Source organism: Sceloporus occidentalis, unplaced genomic scaffold, assembly GCF_023333645.1.
Source record: "Sceloporus occidentalis isolate IW3139 unplaced genomic scaffold, rSceOcc1.0.p SCAF_5, whole genome shotgun sequence".
Taxonomy (NCBI): domain Eukaryota; kingdom Metazoa; phylum Chordata; class Lepidosauria; order Squamata; family Phrynosomatidae; genus Sceloporus; species Sceloporus occidentalis.
Genome location: NW_028316985.1, coordinates 176,563,876 through 176,585,508, shown reverse-complemented (window position 1 = coordinate 176,585,508; position 21,633 = coordinate 176,563,876). Strand labels below are relative to the sequence as shown.

Here is a 21,633-nt window from a genome sequence, read left to right as displayed (position 1 = left end):
GGAGTCCATTATGGGGAGGGGAGAGCTAACCTCCCCAAGGTTGCAATTGTTTGTTGCAACCAGGCTTTTAAAAAAAATCTCCACTGGTGTTAATGGATGCTCTCCAAAACTTAACTGTAACTCAGGAGGCATCTGCTGCCAGGAATCACTGCTAGGAAGAGAGAAGGGATAACCCTCCCTTCAACAGCATCACAAACTCCCCTCAGAAAATTAAAGCCTCCCCTGTTTCAAACAGGATTTTAAATAGTTGGTGTTGACACAGATGGAGACCTTCTTTGACATCTGGTTCTGGTGGATGAGTAGTGATGCATGAGTATGCATATGTGTACCTGAATGTGTATGGTAGTCGATGGGTATAAGGGATGGGTGAGTGGACAATCATGTTGGTGACCAGATGCTAGGTGTGTGGTGGTCCTGCCCAGTGTGCTTAGAATCATAGAATCATAGAATCGTAGAGACCACTAGGGCGATCCAATCCAACCCCCTGCCATTCAGGAAATCCAAATTAAAGCATCCCCGACAGATGGCCATCCAGCCTCTGTTTAAAGACCTCCAAGGAAGGAGACTCTATCACCCTCCGAGGGAGTGCGTTCCACTGTCGAACAGCCCTTACTGTCAGGAAGTTCCTTCTAATGTTGAGGTGGAATCTCTTTTCCTGTAGCTTGCATCCATTGTTCCGGGTTCTGTTCTCTGGAGCAGAAGAAAATAAGCTTGCTCCCTCCTCAACATGCCATCCCTTCAAATATTTAAACAGGGCTATCATGTCACCTCTTAACCTTCTTTTCTCCAGGCTAAACATCCCCAGCTCCCTAAGTTGTTCCTCATAGGACATGGTTTCCAGACCCTTCACCATTTTAGTCGCTCTCCTTTGGAAACGCTCCAGTTTCTCAATGTCCTTTCTGAATTGTGGCGCCCAGAACTGGACACAATATTCCAGGTGGGGCCTGACCAAAGCAGAATACAGTGGCACTATTACTTCTCTTGATCTAGACACTATACCTTTATTGATGCAGCCTAAAATTGCATTGGCCTTTTTAGCTGCCGCATCACACTATTCATTCATGTTCAACTTGTGGTCTACTTGGACTCCTAGATCCCTTTCACATGTAGTTTCATTCAGCCAGGTGTCCCCAATCCTATATTTGTGCATTTTATTATGCTTGCCTGGAACAACTTTGACCAGGCTTAGGGCTTGAACAGACAGGTCAACATAAAGCTGCTTTGGGTCACTTTGGAGGAATGCTGTTTAAATGAAACATCTTAAGAGGCCCAAAGCTGCACCAAAGCTGTGCTCCAGTCCTTAGAACTGGAGCGTGGCTTCCAGCCTCTTAAGATGCATGCATCATTTAAATAGCATACCTCCACAGTGACCGGAAGCAGCCTTGTTTTGACCTGTCTGTTCGGGCCCCTTAGTTTTCTTCTTCTACTGTACAGTTCTGTAAAAGGAACATATCACAGCATGCTTCATATTTAGCAGAGTGGAAAACCAACTATTAACTGAATGAAGGTCAGATAAATTGGACATAGTTTTTCACTGAGATGGGGCATCAGAGAGCAGACCATTTACCTTCTCCTGACACCATCTCTCAGACCAAATCTATACATTTTTGTGATAGGTAGCCTTGGGCTAATTACACCTACAGGCAGCAGTGACAACATATTTGTATGCCTATTTTCAATTGTAGCTCTGGAGAGGAAAACTCCCAGCAGCCTCTGGCAGGCATTACAGTTTGGATGAGAAAAGAAATAGCAGGTGTTTTGGGGTTGGCTTTTTTTTCTTTTTCTTTCCCCCAAACTTCCATGTAAGTCAAGCAGAGCTCTTCCTGTCCTTCTTTTCCTCTGAGTTTGTTAGTGGGCTTGAGGAATTAGAAATGAGGACAAATAGAGGTTTGGCTAGTAAGCCAACTGGCATTTGGGAGCCCCACCTAAAACAACATAAGCTGACCAGAATCATTTGCCAGATGCAATCCTTGAGATTCTGCCTAAAGCTTGAGGGTGGCTTGCACACACACACACACACACACACACACACACAAGCACATAAAATTAATCCTAGGTTTCACAGTGGCTACACACAAACTTCAGGCCACTGGCAGGAAGCTGGCACATTTAGATTATCAGGTGGTTTTCCAGGAGTTACTATGTGCTGGGTGGCCATGTGAACTAGTCGTAAATTAGGAGAAAATATGTTCCAGCAGTTGGCATTAGGATGAAACTTTTACTGTCTTGAATGAAATGAGTATAGCACCAATCACACAAGCAACCACAACCTCAGCTAAGTACTCATTTGTCAATGTTCTGCTTCCTCTATTTTCATCACTAGTGATGATATTTGCCCTGTGCTAGTCCAGAAGAAGAACAGGAATAGTATGGATGCTCAGCAACTGTCTGAGCTTAGCTATAGAGGCTCTTGGGGAAGGACTTCAAAATGGGAAGAGGAGTTGCTTGTATAGATTCATTCATGTTGCCACTGTTGTGTTTGTCAAATAATTAACTGCCATACTTTAAAAACATAGAATTGATAAGAGAATAAAATGGAACTTTGATCCCTATCAAAAGACCTCCAAAACAAGTAAATGTCTTCTAAAAATATTTTTTAAAAGTAACTGGAAATGGTTGCACCAATAAAGTGCCTTTGCTCCCACTTGTTGCTTATGAAATGTAGCTTCATAATGTCCTCATTACCAAAAAGAGAAAGAGAGTAAATCATTACAGGTAACTACATTATTTGTGAGCCAGCATAGCATAGTGGTTTGAGTGTTGAGCTATGACTCTGAAGACCAGAGTCCCAGCTCAGTCACAAAACCCACTGGGTGATGGTGGGCAAATCGCATGCTCTTGGCCTCAAGAAAAGGCAATAGCAAACCTCCTCTGAACAAATCTTGCCAAGAAAACCCCATGATAGTATTGCCTTAGGGTTGCCATAAGTCGGAAATGGCTCGAAGGCACATAATAACAATAATAACTACATTATTTAAAATTAATTACTTCCCACCTCAGTTTCCTATCACAGAGACAGACTGGAGAAAGGGAACACCAACCTCTGTAGAAATCAAAAATATACATATGTAGGCATAAGGATAACTAGCATTTACCTATGCTACTAACATTGTTTGTGCAGCCCAGTATTGGCACACGTAAACAAATGTGCCTTTTTTTCTATCTCAGATTTTTTTGTCCATTGGGCCTGTTGTCAAGACAATGTATGCACTGAAGTCCCAATTCAAGACACAGGCATACATGCACAATTGAATTTTTTAGATATATATATAGTCACATGATACTTCAGCCAATATTTATTTAATGCTGTGCATAGTCAGGCCCTGAAACTTTCCCCAGTGTAAATATTGGTGATGGTGTTATATTCCACCTGCTCTGTGATATTCTTACAAAAATCACAGGACATTGAATGGTACCTGGTCAGACAAATGGTATTTCTAATTATGTATTGTCCTATCCTGAGGTATTCCAAGGTCTCTGGCAAAGGTCTTTCAGGTTATCTAATCTTTATAATGGAAGATACTTGGTCTGAAGGCAAGAATTTCTCCATGCAAAGGATGTGTATTACCACTGAAGTATGGTTCTACTTCCTAAAGAAGTTAAGAAATAATGACTGACTGAAGTTCATCCAGTGAACTCCATGCACAGGATTTTTCAGACAATTTTGTCTGTTCAGCAGAGAAAGCCACTGGCCATGCTGCCTGGGTGCCTTTGAGAGTTGTAATCCAAAAAAATCTAACCATACTTTTGTATAACCCAAACTTTATGTGCCCCTGGCTTCCACTACAGAGAAGTAAGCAAATATCAGCTTCCCCAGTGAACTAAATGGAACTTAAATGGTTTAAAAAAAAAGTTTGGTTGAATCTGCTTGTCAGTTATTTCTTTTCTGCCTAGATAGAGAGTTGGAAGTAGTCTATTTTTGAACAATGGTCCTCTGTTATGATCAGAGTGCACCCATCTGTTCTTCATTGCCCCTTTAAAACGTTGTATTCAAAGTCCTTGGACTATAGATTGAATATGGCAAACACACCCATGCTTTGGTTCCTCTCAAAACCAAAGTAGATGAAGCCGGGCAGTAATTTGTTTGGGTTTGCACAGAACAGCTCTCGGATGAGGGTTCCTTTGAAGTGCTTCCCACGAAAGTTTGGTTGCATATGAATAGCAACAGTACAAAATATCAAATTATACACATTTTAAAATGAGTGCATTGGTTTGTGAGACATTTTAAAATGCATACCTAAAAAGTGTATTTGGTTGCATTCAAAGTGGGTCATTGGTGTAACTTCCTGCAGCTGTGGAACATCTGCAACAAATAAGCAGATACCCTATTGCTGTGTGAAATATATACTTTAAGCACTGAGACCCAAATCAAGCTCAGAGGGGGTTTGGTCTCTTTAAAACCATACACATTTCATGGCTGACCTCTTTATGTTGCATTTGTCAACTGCTTGCTAACATAAATATCAGTGAAAATGATTGAACGTGGATGTCCCCATTGATGTATACAAAGGGGAAGTTTGCACCTGCGTAGCTTTCAAGCCATCACACACTTAGAATCTATCATAAATCAAACTTAGTTTCTGGCTAGGAATTCTGTACAGATTAGACCCACTTATATCAGACCAAGCTCTAAAAAAGGGACAGGGGTCCATGTTGGTATCTTGTGCAATAAACATTGGGTGACTGTGTAGTAATGCAGTATGAAGCTAACAGAATCCCATGCCACATGGGTTACGTAACATGAGCAGAAAACTTTTTAAAATATCAGGCTCTCTTTTGTCCCACTCCTATCTATGGGGATCTTCAATCATCCAATACTCTGTTCTCAGGCTTATCCAGGTGACAACACGACACGGACACCAATCAAAACAGACCTCTACCTGCAAGTGGTTATCTATGACCATGTCCTGAGAAGAAAACTCTGAGTATCCTTTTCCCCAAGGATCAAATAAATTGAAAGAAATCATTCATGTGTGGCAGTGATTGAGTTAAAGGGTGGTTTTCTAAGACCAAATGGGCAGAAATACTTTATACTACTACATCAAGTAGTATGATGTCAAGAAAGCACTTTCATATGCCTGTTCAGTAGATATACATTTTTGTTCCATTTAAAATTTTGTGTATCTATCATGTGCAAAGTACCTTCAAAACTCAAGGTAAGCTGTCTGCTTCTATTTGCTTCTGAAACTAGATTTTTTCCCCTAAATGAATTCTCATAAGTCCAGTAAGCATGGTGTCTGTGTAGTCCAACACATCTGGAGGATACCAGTTTGCAGGAAGCTAACCATTGAGCTAGAAGACAACACCAAGCTTCCCACGCATACATACTTCCTTTGTTTCCCCTTGCTAAAGGGTCTCACACCTCACCCAGAAGCTCAGGAAACTGTTTTTTGCATCTCAAAGGGAGCAATTCCCCTTGTCTCTTTGCAAATCTCTAATTAAAAGTACCCACCTAGAAAAGATGTGTCTCTTCCTGCAGGTGAGAAACAGAGGATGCCATGGGCCAGGTGCTCACGGGGTGGGCTGAGAGAAAGCAGCTTGGGAATTAGCAAAGAGCCAAAGAAATCATATAAAGGAACCCCTCCAGGGGAAGGACTATTGTCAATAAACCCATAAAGTGGGCACCCAAAGGAAGGGTTGGGATACCTGACAATAAGTAGCTGCTTCAAAGTAGTTTCTTTACTGCATAAGAGGCATGAAGGGCACACCTCTGATAGCAAAGAGATCCAGGCCACTTGGGAGGAGCCCTCTACATCCACAGCTCCTTCTCACTGCAGGATTTCTTCAGGGGCAAAGGAAGGAACCAACAAAAGGTTTTCATGTAACCAGGAGCATTCATACAAGAAAAATCCATACATTGCTTGGATGATGTGTGTGTTCAGGGAGCGAGTCAGTTCACAGATGCTTCAAGACTTATGTCCTTAGCTCAGCCCATATGCCACGTGTTGTTGCCACATGGTAAACCCACTCAGGTTCAACAGCTCATTACAAAAAATCCATAATTTACCTAGGCAGCCTCCCACAAGACTTCTGTTGACACAGAAAGGAGAAGGGGATAAAAAGTCCAGTCTCAAATATGGGCTGATTAGGGCCACTTTATTTAACCAATTTAACATTCATATAAAACAACTTGAATGTGTAAAACACAAAGGGGAAGTGATCTGGCATATTTTAAACTGAGGGATTCTATCCTCCTTCACCAGTCCCCTTAGGGAAATTACCTGAGCCACAGGAGCATCCAATAGCTGGGTTGCCTCCTGGCCAGCTGTCATAAAAAGTCAACTGGAGGCACTCTCCTTCCCAAGTCCTGTGACTTAAAGTGAGGGGTACTCCCAGCCTGAAGAGTGACGTAAAAACAGCACTGAAAACAATTGGGAAGAATAAATCACCAATAGATGACATACCAATAGAATTGCTACAATCTATAGCAACAGAATCAAGTTCAGTTCTAACTAAAAACTGCCAACAAATATGGAAAACAAAACAATGACCCACAGACTGGAAGCAATCAATATACATTCCCATCCACAAAAAGGGAGACACAAAAGATTACAGTAACTACAGGACCATTGCATTAATGTTCCATGCAAGCAAAGCCATGCTCAAAATTCTACAGCAAAGATTCCTACAATATATGGAGTGAGAAATCCCAGAGGTGCAAGCTGGATTCAGGAAAGGAAGAGGCACTAGCGATCAGATTGCAAACATACGATGGATAATGGAGTGCACCAGAGAATTCCAGAAGAAAATTTGCATGTGCTTTATTAACTACACCAATGCCTTTGACTGCAAAAATATGGGTTGCTCTTAGAAGAATGGGAGAAACACTAACCTTTACTCAGGAAGGGAGGCTGCAGGTAGAACTGAATATGGAGAAACAGAACTGTTCCCAATTAGAAGAGGAGTCAAGCATGAATGCATTATAATGCCCTGTTTAGTCAACCTGCATGCAGAAAATAATATACACAGAGCAGACTTAGACTCAGAAGAAAGATGAGTGAAGATAGGCGGAAAGAACATCAACAATCTAAGATATGCAGATGATACCATACTACTAGCAGAAAACATCACAGACTTGGAACAATTGTTAAGGTAGTTCAAAGAAGAAAGTGCAAAGGCAGACTTACTGATGAACATAAAGAAAACAAAAATAATGACCACAAAGGATCTACATAAATTCTACCTAGACAATGAGGAAACAGAAGTAGTTAAAGAGTTCCTGCACCTTGGATCAAATATTGATCAGAATGGAGACTTCAACCAAGAAATCAGAAGACAATGATTAGGACAGGCAGCTGTGAAGGAACTAGACAAGATCCTAAAGTGCAGAGACATAACACTGAATACTAAAGTTATGATTGTACAAGCCATAGTATTTCCCATTACCATGTATGGATGTGGGAGCTGGATGGTGAAAAAGGCAGATAAAAAGATCAACTCATTTGAGATAAAGTGCTGAAAAGAGTGCTGAGGATACCACGGAGGGCCAAAAACTCAAACAAATACATGCTAGAACAGGTCAAGACTAAACTTTTGCTGGAAGCCAGGATGACTAAATTGAGGCTGTCATGCTTTGGTCACATCATGAGAAGGAGTGACTCATTAGGAAGGACAATAATGCTAGGAAATGTGGAGGGCAATAGAAAGAGAAGGAGACTGCACACCACATGGCTAGATCCAATCACGGAGGCCACAGACCTGAGCCTGAAAGACCTGAAGACAGTGGTAGTGGATAGGGGTCTGAGGAGATGTCTCATTCATAGGATTGCCATGAGTCAAGGTTGACTCATGGGCAGTTGACAATACAAACCCCAGCCAGTCCTAAGAGTAGTCCTCACCACCCTCCAGGTCCCATTACCTAAAGAGGCAGTGCCAAGTAACTTCCCTTCACCCAAACAGTCCTTTACCAAGTGACATCCTCATTTAGCCTTCTGTGTCACAGGAGCACTGGTGCCACAACAAATGACAAATCTCAGGATTCCATTGAATGGGGCCATGACAGTTAAAGTGATGTCAAACTGAATTAATTCTGCAGTGTGGAAGCAGCCTAAAGTTGCATCTGCACTGTAAAGATAATGCAGTTTGACATCATTTTAACAGCCATGGCTCCATCCTGGGATTTGTAGTTTTGTGAGCCACCAGCGCTCTTTGGCAAAATAACTTGTGAACTACAAATCCCATGATTCCATAGGATGGAGCTACAGCAAACACTTAAAGTGATGTCTAACTGCATTATTTCTATAGTGTCTTCCTCAAGACAGTGTGACTTGCCCAAGGTCATACAGTGGGTTTCCATGTCTGAGCAGAGATTTGAACCCTGGTCTCCTGCAGTACTAATCCAACACTCCAACCATCTCACCATGCTGTCTGACTCTGAGAATTTTAAATGCCAGTCCCAAACATACAGGAGTGCTTGGAACAGAAGGCCAAGAGAAGAAAATTCAGGAGGCATGAGTCCTGCTAAGATAATAGTAAGGCTCCAGCAGCTACCTAAGTAAGCTAGGTGACAATGGAGATTATTGCATTCAATTTAAAGCGATGCTTCCCCAATGGGATAAAGTTGCATTTAATTTTAAAAGTGGTGTTATCTCACTCAGCTGCAGCCAGGCAAGCAATCCATATGCAGCCCAGATCCCAGCCATGCTTGTTCACCAGCTTTTCAAAAATGGGAGTTTGCTGTTTTTGAAAAGCCACAGGATAGGCACAGCTGGGATCCAAGCTGCATACAGGTTGCACTTGCCTGGTCACAGGTGAGTACGGTAACATCTGCTTTTAAAATTAAACACGCCTTTATCCCATTAGGGATAAGTTGCTTTAAATTGAATGTGATAATCTCCATCGACACTGCTGCATTTATAGAAGGGAAATAACAGCTATGGCAAGAATAGGATCAGTCCCTAAATTATAGCATATTGGAAAGATTTTAGTGTTGAAGATAATAATGGCCCAGATGCTGTTACTCCCAAATAGAGAGGAACCATTGAATTAGTGTAATGTCATGCCATTCAGCAATTGATTGAACAGGTCTATTGTAATTGGGGTGAGCAGTTGAATTTAGTACTATGTGTTTAATTTGATGGGTCAATTTAGTCATCGTCTTAGAGAGCCTATGAACCATGAAAGACTGCTGTGTTAAAAATTATTCAACCTTTAGCATAAAAATGATTTGTTTATTTAGACCAGGGGTTGGCAACCTACGGCCCGCGGGTCGGATGCGGCCCGCCAAGGCCTTTCTGCCGGCCCCCGCGCAGTGCTGCCACCGATTGCCGCCGTTTCCGCGCTGCTCCGGGCGCCATTTTGTTTTTCAAAATGGCGGCCGAAGTCTCGTGTGACCTTTCCCAGGATGGGAAAGGTCGCGCAAGACTTTGCTGCCATTTTGAAAAACAAAATGGCGGTGGAGGAGGAAGAGGAGGGCCGCGCGGCCCGAGGTGGAGGAGGTAAAGGATGAAGACCAGCGCCACCCTCGCTGCCTCCCTGCGGGGCTCCGCGCGGCCCTCCCTGCCTCCCTGTGGGCTCCGCGGGGCTCCGCACGGCCCTCCCCGCTTCCCCACGGGGCTCCGCACGGCCCTCCCCGCTTCCCCGTGGGGCTCCGCACGGCCCTCCCCGCTTCCCCGCGGGGCTCTGCGTGGCCCTCCCCGCTTCCCCGCGGGGCTTCACACGGCCCCGCGCTGCCCACCTCCTCCTCTGTCTCCTCCGTCCTGCCCCCAGGCCGCGCGGCGCATGGAGGAGGGGGAGGAGAAGAAAGAAGAGGAGGAGGAAGAAGAGGGAGGAAGAGCAGGAGGAGGCAGAAGCAGGAGGAAGAGGAGGAAGAGGAGGAAGAGGAGGAAGAGGAGATGGGGCAGCAGGAGGAGGAAGGGGAGGGAGGAAGAGCAGGAGGATGCAGCAGAAGGAGGAAGAAGAGGAAGAGGAGATGGGGCAGCAGGAGGAGGAAGAGGAGGGAGGAAGAGCAGGAGGATGCAGCAGAAGGAGGAAGAAGAGGAAGAGGAGATGGGGGCAGCAGGAGGAGGAAGAGGAGGGAGGAAGAGCAGGAGGATGCAGCAGAAGGAGGAAGAAGAGGAAGAGGAGATGGGGGCAGCAGGAGGAGGAAGAGGAGGGAGGAAGAGCAGGAGGAGGAAGAGGAGATGGGGCAGCAGGAGGAGGAAGAGGAGGGAGGAAGAGCAGGAGGATGCAGCAGAAGGAGAAAGAAGAGGAAGAGGAGATGGGGCAGCAGGACGAGGAAGAGGAGAGAGGAAGAGCAGGAGGAGGAAGAGGAGAAGGTGGTGAGTGGCCAGAGGCCACATGGGTTTTTTTGTTTTATTTTGCATTCTTTTTAATTGCTAACAAGTCTCCCTGCTTTGACAATGATAGTGTGATGATGATGATATTGATGATGACGATGATGATATAAGCCAGCTTGAGAGGCATGGAGGCACTGTTTCTGAAGCCAAGAGAGTGTCACCTTCCAAAGTGTGTTTTGTGTGCTTTTAATGCTAACAAGTCTCCCTTGCTTTGACAATGATAGTGTGGTGGTGGTGATGATGATGATGATGATGATGATGATGATGATGATGATAGTCAGCTTGAGAGGCATGCACGCACTGTTTCTGAAGCCAAGAGAGTGTGACTTTCCAAAGTGCCTTTTCTGTGTGTTTTTGGTTCTTTAATGGTGATATTGATATCAGAAAGCCTCTGAGGCAAGGCCAATGTAAATTGCTGTGATTTTTACAAACCCATGCACAGTGAAGAAAAACCAAAGTCCCTTGACCAAGTACACACTTCTGAGAAGTACACTTGGTCCAAGAACGGTGAAACCACCTTGACATGTTCAATATGCATAGCCATGTTAAACCATGCTAAGTGTTAAACCCAAGGGGTTTGGTTATGGAATAAGCCTCTGAAATATGCAAGAGGCCATGTTAAGTAAAGCCATGTGAAATGCACAACTATGCTGTTGTGTGTGTTTTGGAATGCAGGTTGGGGGTGTTTGTCCAGAAAGGGACCGAGGAGGAGAGGGCGGGCACATGCCTACGCCTCCTTGCAGGGCTTCAGTGGAGGCTCCGCCCCCGGAGGGTGGCTCCGCCCCAGAGGGTGGAAGCTCCGCCCCCAGCATGCAGCCCCGCCCCAGAGGGTGGAAGCTCCACCCCCCGGCTTCGGCCCCCCCGACTTGTCTGAGGGACACCAACCCGGCCCCCGGCTCCAAAAGGTTGCCTACCCCTGATTTAGACCACCATTCCCTCAGTACAGGATACAATGGTGTATGAGGAATTAATATATTGGCTGAGATTCTACATCAAGTGTTGCGTAAATCTGTGCATTGATTGTGTTGCAAAACAACTGTGTTGCATGACAATGTTCTTCAACTGAACCCAGGAACCAGATGTGCAACCCAATGCATATGTGCATTTAATGCACAATATAGATGTACATAAAGACTGTGTATATCTACATATGCAAATCTGCCTCTACAACCTTGAACCAAATGCAGATATTTCACAATGGCCAAAGAAAGCCCATCCTCTTCTTTAGAAGAACTGTGGATGCATAAGAAAACAACGGGGTTCTGGCCATAATATTTAAAAGAATGTGACAGGAAGAATAGATCAGTGAGCAAAACCTTTTTCATTCAATGAAACATAAACACGTATACTCACTTTTTAAACAGAATGCAAGTATAATAGGAACATTTCCATTCCTACAAGTAACATTATACTTACAAAGTTTTGCACAATCATCATGTTATCCATATATACATAATAAAATAATAGGATTGGAAGCAGTCTCAAAGATCCTTTAGTCTAACCTCATGCGGGAAATCTGTTTCAGCTTTTTTAAAAAAAAAATCTTAAAGAAAGAGTTTATCACCTTTCATAATTTAAATTCAAATGCTATCAGGAAATTCTTCCAAATTAATATAACATGAATTAATACGCTAATTGTGAAAGGTAATATGAATGTCAAGGTTGACTCGCCTACAGTGCACTGCCTGTGATATTCCCCCTGTTGCCATCATCACTGGTTCCACTGCCATCTCCTAGTGCTTAAGGGTGAGAATTCTCCCTCTTTCTCCAATAGTGAGCATCAAAACACTTTACTAACAGATCATTCTAAAATGCTTGCATTAGAACTAACCCTGAAGACCAGAAGAGCTGCAGGATATTTTGACAACTCCTTCCACAATGGCTTTTTTGCAGAAATCCTGAGATTAACTCTGCTTTTCTTCAGAAGCCTTCATGAACCTTTGGGTATGTATGACAAAACTATCTTCTGGACTATATAGTGGATTTGTACTGTATTTAATTTTTGGACTATAACACATAGAATTCTGAAGTTTGCTATTACTTCCTCTTACAGTTATTATTTGTTGATAACTTCAGTATATCAATAGCTCTTTTAAATTTCTCATTCCTATAATTCATATTATAAAGAGAAAAAAGAAATTTTAAACTATTAATTCCCTACTTGGCTATGGCAACCCACTGGGTGACTTTGAACCAGTCACACACACTCATAAACTGGAAACAACTTGAAAGCATACAGCAACAAGAAGAACAACAGCAGCAGCAAAGGGAGGTTATATTAGATTCCAAAAATGTGTGCAGGATTTCAGAGGAAGAACTGATCAATTAGCAAAACTGAAATATATATGCATCTGTTCTATTCTTTCCTTCAATCCTCTTGCCAGCTCAGCTATTCATGAAGACAACCTTTCTGCTTGCAAATATTGATTGATTGCAGTGGTTAAGTAGTTTGTTTCAATTTGCAGTTTCTGTTGCTAAAATCTATTCACTATGTAGAGAATAAAGACAAGGGGGATGTTTGCAAAGCTACACTATTATCTTCAGTGAAACTCTTGAGTACATTGAGAACTGTGTAATGATGTTTTTTTGGATCAGTGATGAATCACAGCCACATTCTTTCAAACCTTTGAATCAGTCACTCCTTCCAATCTAATTCTACTTTAAGGTAATAAAAACCTGAAGTAGGACATAGCCTGCAGAACCTAGGCAAAAATATTCAGTCTAGAAGGACACAAACACTCACACACACACACACACACAAAAACAACCAGGTCAAGGGAATAAACAAAAGTAAACAAATTTAAAATTTAGTAGGGCTTTAAATTTGATATCTATAATACATGCATTCCCCCCCCCCCCCAAATATGCATGTTGTCCTTTTTTTGCCTGGACAGCTGCACTGCAAAAATTGGAGAAAGGTGAAGAACTAACTGCATTTCAACCCACCTGCTGTAAACTGATTTTTATCTTATGCCAGGTCTGGCACAAAACAATGTTGAGTTGGACTAAAGGTGTATCTAATACTACATTTTGTTTCTAGTGATGGCTAGTCAGATTCCCCTTCATGTTCTTTATTATTATTATTAAAGTAAATTGCCTTAATCCAAGAGAGGAATGTATTTCCAGTTTTCATTTTCATTTCCCTTTACATTCTTAATCAGGAATTGGGTACAGGAGGATAGAATATCATTAGACAAATTAAAACAAAGTGAATAAGAACTGTCCTCTTATTTGTGCAACATTTTTGCTACTAAGAAGTATATTACCTCTATTAAAATATTCCAGATTACCATATTCTATATGTAATGAATGTGCTAAGCATTGTTCATGTGCTGAGAAAAGTAATCTGGATTTTCCCATTTTCAGCCGGAACTGGCTGCCATTCTGGGTCTCCGTAAAATTTCATTTGTTACCAGAAAAATGACATGCATCACTGCTGTAGATTTACTGGTGTTAAATGGTGCTCCTGGTTGTGTAAAGTTAGGGAAGGCATTTCAGTCCTTTAACTGATGGGGTCCAGTATTACTTTGCAGCAAGTGATAGAACTAACCCTATGATGGATTCCCATCATGGATTCTCCAGTTCCTCCAGGCTGGCTAAACAGGGTCCTTGAGCTGTGAAACATCCAGTGAGGCCAGTAGAAGATGGATCGTGAAGATTTATATAGTGTAGAAGCCTTGGAAGTAAATCAAAGTGCACAGCCCTGGCACTCCTTTGCTAATAGCTAAGGGAAATGGACAAGCAGATCACTGAAGTTTACTCCTCTGGTCCATCCTGAGTCTTCAAACTCTTCTCAGCCTTGAACTGCCAAGCAAAACAGAAACTATCTAGCAGGGCCTGCAAAATACAAATTAACCATTTCTAGACCAACAGATAGCTGTTAAACTACAGCTATGATGCTAATAAGGACTCTGAAAGCCAATTACCTGGTGGCAGAGGCCATGCTCAGTACACTTCTCTGTTAGGAATTACTTCTAAGGTGTAATTATTACCTTTTCCCCAATGTTAAAACAGCATCCTGCTGTTACTGGAAAATGCAGATGATAATACATCCATTTGATGAAATGTGTGCCCCAGGTACCAATGGAATACGTTTTGGGTGATTATATTTAAGGCCTGTTATCTACCTGAAGTCTTTCAGAAGATTCAGATTAGAAATCCAAATAAACAAACATGCAAACATGTGCATTCTTTTCTTGAACTATTTCTAAGCAAATGCATTCATCAAACGTAACTTGAGTATATCATGCAATAATAAACCAGTTAATCTTTAAGATGCTTTGGCAGCAAAAAGATAAATGTATTAACACAGCTACTCCTTTAGAATGTGCCCCACATCTGAAAGAGATAGTGTTAAGAAAGAGATATAACAACGCCAACATCCCCTGTGCCTTGTCCTTGGCACTGTACCATTGCTGATTAAATCACTGCAAGATACACTATCTGGTTATCTTTTATCATTACAGCAATAGACAGACTTCAGTAAATGTGATAAGGAGATCCTGTCTAACAGAATACTTCCTCATTCTCCTTGGAGATCCTTTGAGAGTGGACTCTACCTGAGATGCTCCTTCAGTATCACATGAACTGTTTCACTCTCAAATCAGTTTAACTGTAGCAAAATGTTTCCAAACCTTCAAGATGTATTCAAACCTTCAGCTTCTGTTCCTTTGCTGTTTGTAAAATCTGAAGAACATTAACTCTTGAAGCTTTATGGAGAGAAGCACATGGTGACAACAGTTATATTAAAGATTCTCTTTCCCTTTAACAAGTTTTTTTTTTTTAATTTACTAAAGGTACTTTTCAGTGACACACATGAAAAGTATGAGCATTGAGATAATGCACATTTCTCACTGTTTCTGAGCCCTGCCTGTCTCACAGGATTATTATGAAGCTAAAATGTGTGAAATAAAACTGTGATCATCCTTCCCACATATTCATCAGGGGGTCACTAGGCCTTTATAAGTTTCCATCAAGAATAATTTTGCTCCAAATTGTTCCAGTTTGGAAGTCATCCTGTTTTCCTGAGAATCCTTCCTGTGCTTCTGGTTTAGCATTAAACTTCATGTCACTCATAAAAAAAAATCACAAAACTGATGCAGGCAAACTCAGTAGTACCCACTATATGCATGTTGCTTTTGTAAAACCTCAAAACCATATTCACTATAGGTTAGTGTTTACAACCAAGTGTTTTTTGATGACACCCACTTACCCACAGAACTAGTATATTATTTAACAAGTATTTTCTCCTCTATGGCCACAGGGGCAATTGTGTGTTGTTATTATTTCTGTGTTGGGTGTTTATAGTGTTCATTTGGCACAGAAAGTAAAATAAAAACAGCAACAAGAGGGCAGAGTTCATCATCAACCCCATGCCAGCTATGAAGAGCTAAGTGCTCAGAGCTAGCTGTGTTTATATCCTCATAGCAGCCTCAAAAATATGGAGGGAAGAGTCCTTATTATTACAGCCCCTTCCAAAGTAGTAGCTTTGTATGTTCATGTATGTGCAACAGACCTTAATCTCATCATGATGTATACAATTTCTTCCAATCAAATGACCTAACTCCTAACAAAGATTACTTTTACAGTGTCTCCCCACCTCTATTTTCACACACATGCACACCCAAACCCCAGGTATTTTCCTCTCTTTACACTACAGAGAGTAAATAATTTATTGTAAGTAAGGATGGGTGGGTCTTTCCATTTATTTTGCTCCCACTTCCTCATTTTCCCCCAGTCTTCTGTGTGTCCCATTTCTGCACCAGATTAGGATTTATTTTGAATCTTCCTATGCCTTTTTGTGCACATTTCTCCCAGTGAGTGCAAATGCAAGCAGTTTTCTCTCATAGATACATTTCTACAAGAATTTTTTTCCTCCTATTTGTACATTATTTTCCAGTAACATGCATTGTATGTCTATATATAAAACAACATTTGTATAGGTATTTTAAAATTCTTTTTGAAGTGCAGTGCAAAATTTGGAAACATCCGAATAGCAGAGTCCATCTGAGTTTGTTCTGTAAGTGCTGCCAAATATCTAGCTTTGCATTGTGGTGCTAATTAGGTGGATCACAATCCACACAATTTTTTCCCCATTCCTATTGGTGATGCAAGCTTTTGTGGACTAGAACACATAACAAGACAGGTGGAATAGTAACCTAAAATGGGTAGATAGATATAGAACTTGAGCAAAGAGAAGAAAAATAAAAATTTAAAACTAATCCACATCAAAAGGTCAAACAAGGCAAACAGCAGCAGCAGTAGGTGTGTCACAGTACTATTCAGAGAACAAAATAGTACAGAATCCAATCAAATAAATATAAGATCCAATCTGCGTGGGTGTGACCCACTCCCAAAAAGCAGCCACTGAAGATAGACAGGCCTAGCAAGATCAAAAGGGTAAACACACACCTAAAGAGTGGTTCTTAAGATTTGTTGAGATCGCTCATAGTGTTCAAATCTGCTATAGAATTCCAGTTTAGCAGCTTGAGTTTCCTTTTGAAAGATTTTGCTTTTGTTCTTGGGGTATGGCAACTTTAAAGCCTTCAGCCACATATCCTAGGATATTAACATCCTCTACCATCACCTCATGCTGGTTTTTGAATCTTACCATTTTTAATAGAAACATGTCAAGTATACATATACTGTACTGTATTAGCCCAAACTCAGCTAATGTTAATTCTAAATGATTTAGGATTCCCAGATCCTAGGGCCTGATCTCTCTTCTCCAGTCCTAAAGCGCGGAGTTATCAGTACGCTGATGACACCCAAATATGCTTCTCTGTGTCTCCGACTGATGCAGTGACTAAGGATGGCATCTCTCCTCTGAATGCCTGCCTGGAGTCGGTAATGGGCTGGATGAGGGAAAACAAACTCAGTTTGAATCCAGAGAAAACGGGAGTACTTGTGATTGGTTCCCCAAGCCCGGGGAAGGAAATTTATCCACCTTCCCCTAAAGGATGAAGTTTGCAGTTTAGGAGTACTTCTGGACTCGTCCCTGCAATTGACATCTTAAGTAGATGCGACGACCAGAAGTGCTTGCTATCAACTTTGGCTGATATGTGACTGCGACCCTACCTGGGCCAAAGGGACCTTGAAACAGTGGTAACCTCTCGTCTAGATTTCTGTAATGCGCTCTACATGGGGCTACCCTTGCACCAAGTCTGGAAGCTTCAGTTAGTTCAAAATATGGCTGCCAGATTGGTCACCGGTGCATCTAGGTTTGACCATATAACACCTATCTTAAAAGATCTTCATTGGCTTCCCATTCGCTTCCGAGCGCAATACAAAGTGTTGGTTATCACCTATAAAGCCCTACATGGCTTGGGCCCAAGTTACTTGAGGGACCGCATCTCCCCGTACAATCCGCCCCGCACACTCAGAACATCTGGTAAGAATTTACTGGAAACACCATCTTCCAAATATGTTTCCTCATCCCAAAAGGCTTTCACCATAATGGCCCCACGGATCTGGAATAGCTTACTTGAGGAGCTCCGTCTCATGACCCCATTGGAAACTTTTAAAAAGAGACTCAAAACTGTTCTCTTTTGTCAAGCTTTCCCCCCCAAAGTGTGAAGATCTATATCCCTGCTGACAACTATATTCTGCCTTGCCCCTGGATGCTGGATGGTTGATGGAATTTTGTACTGTTATATTGATGAGTGTTGATGTAATATTGCTGTTGTAATATTTTATGTTTTTATAAGAGTGTTATATCTATCGTTTTTAGTAGTCTGTAACCCCGCTTCGATCCACTGGGAGAGGCAGGGAAACACAGATAAATTTTATTGTTATTATTATTATTTAAAGATGAGGAGGAATCTCAGGGTGAGAACATTGTTTTGAGATGAATGTATACATGTACCTATATACATTATTGGCTGATTTCCTGTTAGCAGCATACCCACATGAATGTTTCCCATATGAGTTCATTTCCCCTTTATTGAATTCTATAGGGGTTGGTATTCCTTTCCTTCCTCCACAGTGCCCAAATCCCTACCCCAAAACTTACAGAATAGACTCTGAAGCCTCCTGTGACACCAATCTCTGCTGTATGGAGAGCAGGCAGGGCAACAAACATGTCTCCCTGCAACCAGACAGTGCTGAGATCTGCCAGGGACTGCTGTTATCTTTCTGTGTCTAGCTATGGGGATGTAGCCAGACAGTCCTGCCTGCTCTCCAAGAAGCAAGGAAGAGCCTTACAGGGTGGAAGGGGGTTCTTTAGAGGCTATTTAAAAAGTCAGGGTGGTGGTATATGGCTCAGCCTAGTATAGGTCTGCATGCATATTATGCTATGTTGAGTCATACAGGATCACAGCCATTGAAAGTTGTTTGCAGGCAGCCTTGGAATGGCCAGTGTAGATTCTCCTAAGGTATACCTGGCCCACTCTTTTACCTCTCAAACATCACTAGGGACAATCCTTAAGTCTCGGAGTCTGGGACCTGAAATCTCAGGGCCAGGGATGTTCCTGACCTTGCATTCCTATTAGACTAGAGATTGAAATCAATGGGACATACAATAACTGACTTCACTCCTCCTAATGCATCCTTACTCTAAGAATACATAAACATAGATCAAGACCCTCAAAGGTAATAGACCAAAGCTGTTCATGACTAATTTTAGTTGGATTAGGTCCACAGGTCCCAACATGGAGATATTTCCAAAAATTATTTAGATGTACTAGACTGGATTGTCTGTTTCAGAGTACATGCACCTGCATGGTCAGAATCCACATTATCCTGAACTGCAGCAGCTCAGCAGTTGCTAAACTCATATGCCTTGGAAACATTTTGCTTTTTATTCCTCACTTTTGCTCATACCACTGTTAGGCACTTAGATGACTGTTTTCTAGGATGATGATATGATGATGTATCCCAGCTGTAAAACCTTCGATGAAACTCCAGAGTTCAAACAGAGAAAAGAAAGCATACCAAAATGAGTAAAACATGTGTTCCCTCTCTCTCAGTGGTCAGGGACAGGCCTTGTAGGCTAGGCAAATGTTCACCTCATAAAGAAAACAGAAACACAGGTGCAGAAGAGGCCAAACCCAGCCAGATTAGCACACCATCGTACAAGAAGAAAAACACTCTTCTTGTTTGGGGGCTATTGTGACTTCTTTGGCCCTATTCAGCTACAGGGAAGTGTGCTGAAGCCTGCAGCCAGATGCCTGTAGACTTCACAGAAACATGCCGTGCCACAATTCTTGTAGTTATTATCTAAACAGTCTCAGCAGCAGGAAAGCAGACTGCAGGTCCATGGGAACCATGCTAATTTCTATGGTACCTCAATAAGTCATCACCTAGGTCCTAGGTTAAAAGTGGGGAGATAATCTGGTTATAGCCCCAATGCTCCTTTCATGAACACCCCCCTATCACCTATATCTAGTAAGAATTACTTGAAATGACCAAGAAAAAGAAGCTTTACAAGATTTTGTCAGAAATAGCTAACAGCAGGAAAAATTCAAAGATATACCCATGTTAGTTTGTAGAATCAGTACGTAGAGAGATCTTATAGCACCTTTGAGACTAACTGAAAGAAAGAAATTGGCAGCATGAGCTTTCATAAACCTCAGCCTACTTGGGCAGGGACTGCACATCAATATTTTTTGCTAGCATCCTGTTAAGGGCATACTCAGATTATTTGGAAGACTGGTAGAAAATACCATGCCAAGCGAGCAATGGAACAAGATGTTTCACTTGTTTCTTTTAATGACATTATTAGACTAAATCTATTGTATGATCAGATTTGCAGCTATGGCAATAGCTACGGAACCAAGTGAAAATGGTAAAAGGTACTAATAATCAATTGTGCCTCCTGGGCATTGAAAGACTAAGTCCAGGAGCAAATCTCACCAAATCGCATGGTCATTCCTTCAGAGGGAATGCACTGCCATCAAGGACAAATTGTTTACCTGTATCCAGCAGCTTAATGGTTTGAGCAATGGACTAGAACTCTGGAGACCAGAGTTCAATTCCCAACTCTGTCATAAAACCTATTACTATTAACTAAAACTATTAACCAATAGAATCTGTGTCTTGTTTTGATTACATTTTCACATATAACTATTGGTCATGACCAGTAGTATCAATAGTATCCTGGAGAATTCATAATCACAGTCCATCCCTCCCAATCTATTCCCTACAGCAGAGTATCTGTTAGAATGATATGACCTCTGTCCCTAAAGCATTGAGAAAGCATAGCTAGAATGAAATGTGTTCACAAGGCTATTTTTATAGTATAGAAAAAAAAAAAAGAAAAAACACACCTGAAAATTTGAATACCATCAACTCCCTTGTGTTCTGTCCACAGCATATTCATAATTACTCCAGCCAGGGCTGGATACAGTTGCCTCAGGTGGTAGATACGGAGAGCTGGCAGAAAAGCACTTGAGGAAAGAGCTATGGGCCATGCCACCTGGCCTCCAATTCCTATGCTAACCTGCTACATTATAGGTGTAATGGAGGATGCTGCCCTATCACCAGTGTTGAAGAAAAATTCAACTGCTAGTCCATTTGGTATTTGTAAAGGGATTGGAAGGGAGTGTCATCTTGTTCTTGGCCTCAAGCAACAGAATGCCTCGAGCCATCCCTGAAAGGCCATATTGGGTGAAGATAGATGCATTCATGGTACTCTTCCAAAACATCAAAATTGAAAACCTGCCAGATATGGAATCAGAGCATTCCCCAAAAGGGCTGGTAATCAGCATGGGGCTTGCATGGCTTTGACTTGCTTATGTTTCATTGGTATTGGAATCTTCAGAGAAATTCAAGAATGGAAACAACAACAAAAATTAGAATGTAATATTTGCAGTTTAGGAAAAACAATTGCAGTCTAGAGAATCACTTGTATATATAAAATGATCTCAGCCAAAACTCAGTATGGGCCTCATGTTGAAATTCTTAGACACAGCACAACAAATGTTGATTAGCATCACCACAATCAAACTATGAGACGTAAAAACAGAGATGGCAACAAGCAAGCAAAATTCATCACAGTTTTAAAAAGTGTTATTCTATCTGCTCTACCCAGAACTCCCTTCTTATGGAAAGCCAGCATCTCTGGGAAAGGCATAATAATAGTTTACCTTTTTCTCTGACATGCTAACTTTTTATAGGCAGTGAGTTATTTTTTAAGCAAGGGAATACTCAGTCAATCTATGCTCACCTTCATTCCCACTTGGCCTCATGAAAATATGGTATCAAATGCTTTCTCTTCATATGGGATTGACCCTGAAAGCAAGGATGGGGAGAAAGCACTTTAGTAGCATTTCAGCCTGGTAGTGATTGTCAGAAGCTCATCAAGATGAGGCTGGTCACTTCAGAGGAAAACATCTGCACTGCAGCATTCTTATTTTGA

General features: G+C 41.8%; 1 protein-coding gene across 4 annotated transcripts in view; it reads left to right on the top strand.

The window, feature by feature from the left end:
• LOC149313200 (cilia- and flagella-associated protein 299-like) overlaps positions 1-13,241 on the top strand; it is a 308,159-nt gene extending 294,918 nt beyond the window's left edge. Inside the window, exons 6-7 of one of the 4 annotated variants that reach the window (XM_089526259.1) lie at positions 4,830-4,925; positions 13,196-13,241. In XM_089526259.1, coding sequence (XP_089382385.1) covers positions 4,830-4,925 — 96 coding nt within the window. In that variant the 3' untranslated portion in view covers positions 13,196-13,241. Of the gene's footprint in view, positions 1-4,829; positions 5,029-11,356; positions 11,644-12,661; positions 12,678-13,195 lie in introns of those variants that run through there. The other 3 variants (XM_089526257.1, XM_089526258.1, XM_089526260.1) reach the window with 3 other exon arrangements.
• Positions 13,242-21,633: the final 8,392 nt, after the last annotated feature.